At 41.4% G+C, this 10165-nt stretch overlaps 1 protein-coding gene across 1 annotated transcript; it reads left to right on the top strand.

Annotated features, from left to right (window-relative positions):
• The first annotated feature begins 1325 nt into the window (after window positions 1–1325).
• On the top strand, window positions 1326–10026 carry LOC125900144 (lanC-like protein 3). The gene is made up of 5 exons (XM_049594946.1): window positions 1326–1997; window positions 3477–3600; window positions 5913–6110; window positions 6217–6424; window positions 7070–10026. Exons 1-5 carry the CDS (start codon window positions 1461–1463, stop codon window positions 7227–7229), a joined length of 1227 nt encoding a protein of 408 aa, XP_049450903.1. The 5' UTR covers window positions 1326–1460; the 3' UTR covers window positions 7230–10026.
• The last annotated feature ends 139 nt before the right edge of the window (window positions 10027–10165 follow it).

The raw sequence follows: 10165 nt of genomic DNA on the forward strand, positions 1-10165 counted from the left end.
TTACAAATTATATCTTTTTCTTCTTACTTATTCAATCAGTTCCCTATAGTTAAAATATTTTTGTGTGTATTTGTTTAACAAATATGAGCATTAAAAACCATCATTCAGCACCATGGACAGCAGCCAGCTCAGCCTGCAGGTTTCTGTCGCCACCTGGTGGAGAAGATGCTGAATTTAAAGCTATAAGAACGAATGGACACTTCTTCATTTCCTGGAGAAATGAATCGTTCTTATAGTGACACAGTGAGATGTCAGCCAGAGATAAACCGGCAAACAGCACCAACAAAAGCAGTAATATTAAGACAACATTCCCAGCAAAAAGATAACCACCAGGAAACGTTCCCTAAAGGGTACCTAAAGGTTCTCTTAAGGTTTATTCAAAGTTTTATTAAAAAGCATCTGGCGAATGTTCCCTATGTTGTCTGGAGATTATTTAAAGGGTTTTTAAATATCCAGGAAATGTTTCACGTAAAAAAAAAACACCTTGAGAGAACCATAAAGAAACATTCCTATAAGGTACTTTGAAGGCTATTTAAAGTAAAAATAAATAAATAAATAAATAAAACTACAGAATCTTCAGGCAACTTTCTCTAAACGTTTTATGAAGGTTATTTAAATGTTAAAAAAAACCCAACTAAGATAGTATTCAGGGAACGTCCCCTAAAGGTTCTCTAAAGGTCATTCAAAGATTTAAAGGTGAGCAAAACTGAAGATAACCTTTTCTGAAGGTTATTTAATTAAGAAAACAACAACAAAAAATAGAGGACCTTCAGGGAACATTCCCTAAAGATTATGTGAAAAATTACTTTTAAGAACCAAAAATAACCTTCAGACAATCTCCATGTCAGAGGTCAAAGTTTTTTCATAATTCATAAACCCCCATCCCACACTTTTTTTCTTTCAGTAACAACAATTTTTGAAAAAACTAATTAAAAAAAGTTGACTTTTGGTGAATAAAGGTCAGCACAATAGCATCAGTAAACTCTTGTTTATGTTCCTTACATTAATCATATTCATCTTTGTTTCACTCCATATTTCCCCTGGTCATCCATGCCCCCACCTTACCACTAATACCATAATGGAGTATATCTGATAATATAACATCATAAAAGAGGAAAAAAAATTGTACTTTTCATTAAATATTATCTTTGTGTGTTTTTTTATTTTTGAATGAAGGACTTTGACTTGTTTCATATTGTGGTAGGGCTTGTACTTTCAAATCATGTGATCGCTTGTTCCAGCTCGTCTCATCACCAGACATGAGAGTGCAGGTATCATTATGGTGACAGGCTGCAGGAGTCATCAGCCAACATGAGGATGAGCCATCACTGTTGACATCCAATCAGCTGCGGGCTGATGGGACTGGACGAGCAATCAAAGTGTTTTTCCTCTCGCACCCCTGGATACCTGGAGCAGCCGAGCACAGATCTGCGTTGTAACGTTGGGGCCTCCAGCTGTTTATGATGGAAAACCTCCGCTGCTTTGCAAACCGCTTCTCTGACTACAGCGGTGCGCTGCTGCCGGGCCAGGGCGCGCAGGCCGTGGTGCCAGCCGTCATCGCCACCGTGGACAAGATCCTGAAGAAGGTCCCCATCGACATCAGCGACTGCGACGGAGGGCTGTACGACGGACCGGCCGGAGTGGCTTACATGCTGTATCATGTCAGCGAGTGTCCGCTGTTCTCCGAGCAGCGGGACGTGTACCTGAAGGCGGCCAAGCAGATCATCGACGTGTCGGTCAGATATGTGGACGCGGAGCCGGACACAAACATGCGCGCCGCCTTCCTGCTCGGCGGGGCGGGCATCTACGCGGTGGCCGCTATGATCTATAAGTCTCTGGGTCTGGCTGATTTCGTTAAGCCGCTCACCAAATTTCGTAACCTGTGGGAGGTGTGTGCGCCCATCAATTTTCTGGAGTGCGGCTCGGATGAGCTGTTCGTGGGGAGGGCTGGGTACCTGTGTGCCGCCCTGGTCCTCAAACAGAAGCTGGGGATAGAGGTGAGCTAAACAACAGGGGGGGGACTACTTCAGATCCCTGATTCACCTTCAGGACCTGTTAACACTTCATGCACACACAAGACAACGACCAGCTTTTGTTAATGTGTTGTTACAAGGCCTGATTGTAAACACCGGATGAAAAAGGGCTGCAGCTCCTGATAATGCTTTGATTATTTTATGGGCTAAATGATTTATTCAAAAGGTCAGAAAATGGTGATCTGAGTCCCAGATCATCATAACCTCTGTTATCACCTACCAACAGTGAGTCACAGAATGTATTACAGAAAATCATGATTATGTGTAGCCTATAGGTGTATTAATTTATTGTTTATGCCAGAAAATGTCAGAAAAGGTCAACACAGTTTCAGCTTGACCGATAACTCAGTTGAGTCAGTGTAGGCCTATAGGCCGATAGGGGAGAACAGGGTCAATTGGGACACTTCTGTGTCAACACAAAATAACCTTCCATTACTCACGGACTACTTCAACAATAATGAAAATAAACTGATACCTGAACAGATACAGATGTCTAATGACATTTTAGTTAAGTTTTTTGGAGCCCAACCCAAATGTGAAAGGCACCGTTTAATTGAATATATACAGAGTGCGTTTTCTAAACTCAGCAAACTAACTCAACAACATGGCCAAACACAAGTATGATGCTGAATATATTGAACTGTGAGGACCTTGAACTAATGACTAAGGAGACTAAGGTAATGTTACCTGAAGGTTCTCTTAAAACCTTAGTTAAACATTTAGGCTTATATAGGGTTAACTTTTTTTTTTTTTTTTACGTGGCCTATTAATTCAGCGTAGCAGCTTAAATCTCTTAATAAGTGGGACATTCATTCAGTGACTTCACCATTGGTCATATTCAATTCGTAAATGCCCTTGTCTTGTTTTTGTCTACTTTTTGTTGTTTCGCTACAAGGCAGGAACTGTAAACAATACTGTTCTAACCGTACCAGGGAGAACAGACACACTTTAGACTTCTGTGCAAGCTACTAACAAAAATTCAGACAGCTAAAACTAGCATTAACCAATAGGCCAGAAAATCAGATTTCCAACAATATGTTTATGACAAAAATCAGTATGGTAGGAAAAAAAATATCTGATATTTTAAATGGTCAAATATCGATATCAAAAGTCTGGCTATAGTCCAAAACTCAAAGATATTCAACTTACAATTATATAAAACAGAAAACAGCATCCACACATTCAAACCAGCAAATTTTTAATGTGTCTTTTTGATAATTGACTTAAATGATTTATTAGTTCTCAAAACTGTTGACAAATAATTTCTGCTGATGAACTATTCATCTTTAAAATCAGCTCTGTATTTTTACATTTGGAGTTGTGAAACACAAAAACCATGATGTAACAGGTTTAGTTGGAACTCTTAAATTATTTTGTTTATGTCTTATATCTGTATTTCCAGTGCTGATTAACTTTGCAAACAATGTTGTCTTTTATTTGCAGATTCTGAGCAAGGATCAAATCAAATCAATCTGTCAGGCCATAATTGAGTCTGGAAAACAATATGCCAGGAGGAAGAGGAAGCCTTTCCCCCTCATGTACTCGTACTATGGAACTGAGTATCTTGGTAAGAAAAGCAGCTTTGATCCTAATTCGCTGATACACTGATTTAAGTCCTTAATATGTGTCCTTTTTATCCAGGTAGACTTTGTCAGTTCAAGTGTGAATTACCTTTTGGAAATTAAGATTTTACTCTAAACCTTGCTGCAGTCCTATGCAGATATGCAGACATGCTTTAGATGTGTTAACATGTGTAAAGCTAACTTTCCTTTCCTTGACTGCATCGGATGAAGACAGCCGTCAGGGTTGGAGATCCTCAGTAACTTTCACACCAACACAGAGTTCATAGTAAGCATAGCCTCGCTGGCTACTTCTGCATGGATACAACGAGAACTTTAAAGGATGATGAGGAGGATTAAAAAAAACATTTCTGAACTAGAAGTATCTGGATGTCTGTTGAACACACCTGGTTAAAGGTGCTGCATGTGTTACAGTTTGCTTGATCTGACAGATTTGCTCACAGAGGGGTTTCTCTTTCGATTTGCTGCAGATAAAAAAGAAAATTCACAGACACTCAGAGAGCCGTGTTTTTCCTGCATGTGTCCAGCATTATGTAGAAAGACTCGGACCAACATCCGTGAATCAGTGATTTTTGTCCATATTTGACGATTCTGCACCTCAAGATTTACATCCAATCCCAGCGTTCAGTGCAGGAAGTCATGCTGTAGCTATAGTGAGGGTGTGGAGGTCAGGGTGGTGGATAGGATGTAGCCAGCCTGGTCTCACTCCCAAGACATTAAAATAGTGCTGCTTTTGCACAAAGGGACACTTTTTTATCACCTGGGCTTTCCACCAACTCCAATATAGACACACCCACCTCATTATTAGACACTTAAAGCAACGGAAGTTGTTTAAAGAGGCTCAAAGTACTTATAGGGAGGGCAAGAGGGACATGGATGACTCCAACAAACACCAGACAGTAGTCGTCTATAGAGCCACAGCAAAGTCCCTTGTTTATGCAGCCTTTGTATTTTTACAATGAACCAAACAACTGCAGCATTATGCTGCCCCAGTGTGTGATTTTAGACAGCATGCTGGCATCCCAGAAGCAAAAGAGCCATGATGGCAGTGGCATGTAACACAACAGCATCAGCCTCTAGTGTGACATATAGGATATGCATTGGCAGCTTTTTAGAAAAAATGACAATGGCATTACATGAAAATAAGATCATTTTCTGTCCCTGTTATATGGCAGCTGATCTCATCCTTTGCTCAGAGGGTAAGGAGCTCCTAGACCTCACTGTTTTCTCATTTTTTGGGCATTTTTGGCCGCTGTTCTTCTTTGAGTTAGCTGCTAACTGCTATCACCTACTTTTTAAATCTCCCACGGTGGGTCGCACACATGACATTGAACCTTTTATAGCCTCAAAGATGGGTACCTCTCAGGTACAACCAAGTAATTTGTTGCCTAAAAATAACCTCCGAGCTACTCTTACTGCAGACCCCTTTTGCATCAAGGTACAATACATAAGGCTGCTCAGCGTCATTTTAGCAATGCCCAGGGCTTATGCCCGAGGTTAATTTCATTCATTTTTTAGCCACAGTAGTTGCCGCTTGGATGAGACGGTCTCTGTACATTAAATATAAAGGTACTGCCAGCAGCTAGCTAACTTAGCTTAGCATCCTATGTGCTAATATTGCAGAAAACAAGAACTTTAAAACGTTGGCATTGGACGTAATAAAGATTCAGCTTATTCATATCTGTGGATTTGCAGAATCGTCAAATATCGACTTTCTCGTTAAGAGGATTGCAAGACTACGAAGAGCTACTCTGTTTTATCAACTTTACTCTGCATTCTCAGATCAAAGCATGATATGTGACTCAATCACTCTCTGGGATTAGACCAATATTTTGTCTTTGAAACCTCCAGATTTCTGCACTAAAGCATGTTTGTTTAATTAAATTGTTTTAGATTCTGTGATGCTTAATTACCCTACTAATCACTGAATATACAGTTTATAATCCTGGTTCAGTATATATCTTCCGGTCAAATGGAGAGTGGTCTCTGGTCTTGAAGGGTTCTTTGGTGGGACAGCCATTGTGCAGCTGCTTATGTACTTGACAGGAGCTCAACTGTTCTGGGAATAATCACAAGTTTACATGTAGATGACCTCCTCAGCACTGAAAAACAAAACCTTTACTGTCAAACACAACTGTCAAGTATGTACAGTGGGCTATAGATAAGAAAATGAAAAGCAAAAAGCAACAAAGACATGTTCTCCAGTAGTCCTTTGTGTCTGTCTGTGTGCCTGGCATGGTGCTTCCCTGCATGCCTGGCTGCATGTGTTATCCCCGCGCCCCCCCGTCCATCCTGTCAGGTGCAGCCCACGGCCTCTCATCCGTGCTGCAGATGCTGCTGAGCTACCAGGACGTGCTCAGTGCAGCAGAGAAGGACCTGGTGTGGCAGAGCGTTGATTTCCTCATGAACCAGGAGCAGAACTGTAACTGGCCCGCTGAGCTGGGCGCCATCATCCAGAGGGAGAACGAGCTGGTGCACTGGTGCCACGGAGCCCCAGGTACACTCAGTGTTGTACACATAACTCTGCGCAGGCGTTCATATATGGCTTCTCAGTTGCTGTTTCTGTTGCTGTGTTACATTAACATCTCCATCCTATCACACAGGTGTGGCGTATCTTTTTGCCAAAGCCTACCTGATCCATAAGAAGCCCCAGTATCTAGACACTTGTATCCGTAGTGGGGAGCTCGTGTGGCAGAAGGGTCTGCTGAAGAAGGGACCTGGGATTTGTCACGGAGTTGCAGGCAGCGCTTACGTCTTCCTCCTGCTTTATCGGCTCACAGGCAACTCCAAGTACATGTACCGTGCTCAGAGGCAAGAAATCCCTCCTTCTGTTTCCCACAGAGCTGCAGTCTGGATTTTAGAAATACCGAGGTCATTAGTACAAACCAGCCAGTGAAAACTCACCCCAAATTAAAAATGTGTGGCAGTAACCACATTTAGTTTTTAGTCAGGTGGCTCAAACGACAGTCAATGACAGTTAATGGTGAAAGATGTTATAAATCAGTGGTTCCCAACTGGTGGGTTGTGGTCCGAAAGTGGGTCACGGGTCCAATCTGGAGGAAAAAAAAACACACAAAAAAAACACACTTTATTTTTACGTACAGTGAACTTTCTGCATGGAACTTTTATTTTGAAGTGCTGTTTTCTGCTGTAGAGTGAGCAGACAGCTACTTAACAGGGACAGCAAACTTAGCTTAAAGTACCATAGTTCATCTGGAAGAACAGCCTGACAGAGCAGCTAGGATAGCAACTGGAAACAGAACTTTTTTAAGTCTAAAAGAATATTAGTTACTCCATCATGTTTGTGTTTATCTGTAGAAGTTAATCCTCTCCTCAGACGCCCAAAGTCCCAGAAAATACAGAGGACATGACCTCAGTGATGCGGTAGCTACCTACCTATTCACTCAAAGTCCCACTGTTCATTCATGTCTATTTACTCTTCTTCCCTCTCCAAAGGTTTGCAGAGTTCATCTTCACTGAGGAGTTTAAGACAGGCTCCCACTCAGTGACGAGTGTCTACAGTCTGTTTGAAGGCCTGTCGGGGACTGTTTGTTTCCTGGTCGACCTCCTGCAGCCAGACCAGTCGGAGTTCCCGCTGTTCAGCATCTTTGTGTGAATGGACCCTGGCTTACCGCTGCTCACTGACCTGAACAGACACCTTTCCTTCCCTCTGATCCCTTAAGAGCTGGTATTGGTAGAAGCGCCTAAGAGCCTGGATTTAGACTGAGATTGGAGTGGGAGTGGAGGGATGGATGGTATTTGTTTGGGGATTTAGAAAATCACATTTGAGTACAGCTGAAAATGGTCTTGTTTTGTGTCTATACTAAAAGTGGATGATCAGCTTCCAGGCTTTACCAGATTCACACCACTCACTGTAACGCTACCTTTTTCAATTTACAATGAAGGCTACTACTAAAGCAAGGGTTTTAAAACTGCGGGGCGAAGATACTGTCTGACACTTCTTCCTAACGTACAGCGCACGAGCAAACTCTGGTGGATGGAAAACAAAATATTGTCCATTATCACTGTGATGTCCATCCCAAATGAATATCCATAAATCTTAGCGCACCTTATAACTTATAGATAGGCTAAATCCATGTCTGCACTGGTAACAGGAACTGCTAATAGGTTATTCAGCATATTTGTAATGTTGCTGATTTGGCAGAGACAAAGTAGTTGTCATGATTTTGCCTTGCAGACTTTGAAAACCCTTGTGATTACGTACTGACGGTTTTGAAAAGAGGTAATGCTGCTGATGTTGATTGAAATTGCAGCATATGAAGATGTAGAAGATGCTGCCCTCAGGACAGAAACACACACATACAATTGTCCTCCTCCAACAAAAGGACCCCATAGGTTGTTTGTACAAGCAGCTTGTTACAGCAATGGATGTATTGTTAGATCTGGATACTGGACCCTAAGATGGCGTCTATTCAGTCTAAAGAGAACTGCTTGCCTGGCGCATAAGGTTTTTAGCTTGGGTTTACAGTATGCACTCCACTGAATATTTGCAGTAGTGTTTCTCCTGCTGGCTCCAACGGCGACTTTACAGATGTCTCTTTTATAATGGTGGTCTATGGGGAAAATGCTTTTTGGGCTACAGGGGAATTTTTTCCGCTGCAATACTGTGAACTGGCCACTGGAAAAATTGGAAGCAAGGCTGAGTGGCAAATCCGTGGCTTGATTACAGTCTGTATTTAGGTTTATGGTTAGGCAGTGACCTCTAATAGTAATTAGGATGGGAGCCAAGGAGGAATTCAGGTGACGTAGTATTAAGAGCAGCAAAATACGTTAAGACAATGAGGAGGTCGCGGATGATGGATGAGTCAATCCAACACAGGACTTTGACCCAGGAGTTCACTGTCTGTGTCCCATGTGACACCAAAAGTTAATTCTGAACTATTTTAAGTTATGTTTGGCACATGTCATACGCAACAAAGATAGGCTAATCCAAACCATGACCTTTTCTTAAACCTAACCATGTAGTTTTGTTTCCTAAAGGTACGGTCACAAACGAGCAAATGCAGGCAAGTTACCATCACTTGCTGAGGCGATATGTGTGCTGAATGTGGACAGTGCCAGATGTGACTTGCAAGCTAATACTAGCTAGCTTGCGAATAGATACTATGAAATATGATGTTAGTGGTACATTGACCAATTTCTTATGTTTCGTGCCTGTGTCCTGACTCACTGCCAGCTAGGCAGCATCTTTCGTATTGGGCAGTTTATATGTTAGACTTGGCAACAATCACTGTCTCCTCCACAGGAAGGCTTTGATTTCGTTGGTTACCAAAGTTGAATATGCAAATTTGCTTTGCCACCGGAAGCAGATGTTTTATTTGCCCCTCTGCTTGCATTGAATGCAACGGAAGGTGAATATTTACCCCAGTTAATTTTGCTTATATGTGACTGTACCCTGAACTTTATCGTTACCGTTCCACAACATCTACCACCTGCAAACTGAAGCCATTAATCGTCATTTATGTTGTGTTTGTGTTGATCCCCTGCCACTGATAGAGGCACTGATTTACGAAACGCTCCTGTGTGTCGTATCAAAGGATAGGAACAAACAATCTATGTGGCTTTATTGGTTGGAGGACTTGTTGCAGCCATTGACAGCTTAAATAAACGGCGATCACAACCAAAAGAAAAAACAGAAAACAAAATCTGGTGTCACATAATGCCTTTAAATATTTTTCTATCACGTCACCAGCTTGGCATCACATATCACAGAACTTTGAATTTATGTCTTTAGGGTAGGCCTACGCAATCTCTCAAATTATTGTTTTCACAACGTTTAACGTTGAATATAACGGAAGGATTTTGATACTGAACTTGGGTAGTGAGGTACAACCAACAGATGCTGTTGACAACAACTGTAGATTATTGTCCTTTTCATAGTGTCACTTTCTTTGAGCTGCGCAGTATGATTTGCAATAAACTGTGTTAGTTACTGTATGTGATCTGTTATGACTTTTAGTATGTTAGAGTGCAGGTTTGTGAGCCTGTAAAAATGTCGTCAGTGTGAGAATTTCATTTCTTTTCCGATGCAATCTGTTCAAGACGCTCCTCAGTTGTGTAAATTACAGTGGACGGAGGATTTCTTTATGTAAATGTGATAATGAGGCCTTAAAACAAATTTCTAGCATTTGGATATGATCCCATCTCTCAGAGTGAAAAAGGATTGACGATATTGGAAACTGAAAAATGCTTTGGGCAGCGTTTTGGACATCATCATGGCTTAAGTTGGTAAAAGTGGCTGTGAATAATCGCAAACCAAAGTCTCCTGATGCTAACTGAGCATGTTGTGGAACATTTATAAGCCGTGTATGTGTGTGTGTGCTGTTTTTTGCATTTGCAATCCAAGCTGTCCACAACCAAGTCTAAAAGCTTATTGTCATTAATAAAGTGTCTGGATGAAAACAAATTAAGGGGTTTTCTTTTCTGAAAATGTAACATCATCTTGAACTGCCTCCACAGCTCCACATAATGACAATGTCATTTACATGAAAAAAAATTAAAACATAAATCAGTGCATCTCCAACAAAGCAC

Source organism: Epinephelus fuscoguttatus, linkage group LG13, assembly GCF_011397635.1.
Source record: "Epinephelus fuscoguttatus linkage group LG13, E.fuscoguttatus.final_Chr_v1".
Lineage (NCBI taxonomy): Eukaryota > Metazoa > Chordata > Actinopteri > Perciformes > Serranidae > Epinephelus > Epinephelus fuscoguttatus.

Excerpts from the sequence above, each read along its gene's own strand:
- LOC125900144 (XM_049594946.1), top strand. The coding sequence starts at position 1,461 with ATGATGGAAAACCTCCGCTGCTTTGCAAACCGCTTCTCTGACTACAGC. Across the intron at positions 3,601-5,912 it reads CTATGGAACTGAGTATCTTG|GTGCAGCCCACGGCCTCTCA; the intron begins GTAAGAAAAGCA and ends CCATCCTGTCAG. Across the intron at positions 6,425-7,069 it reads TACATGTACCGTGCTCAGAG|GTTTGCAGAGTTCATCTTCA; the intron begins GCAAGAAATCCC and ends CCCTCTCCAAAG.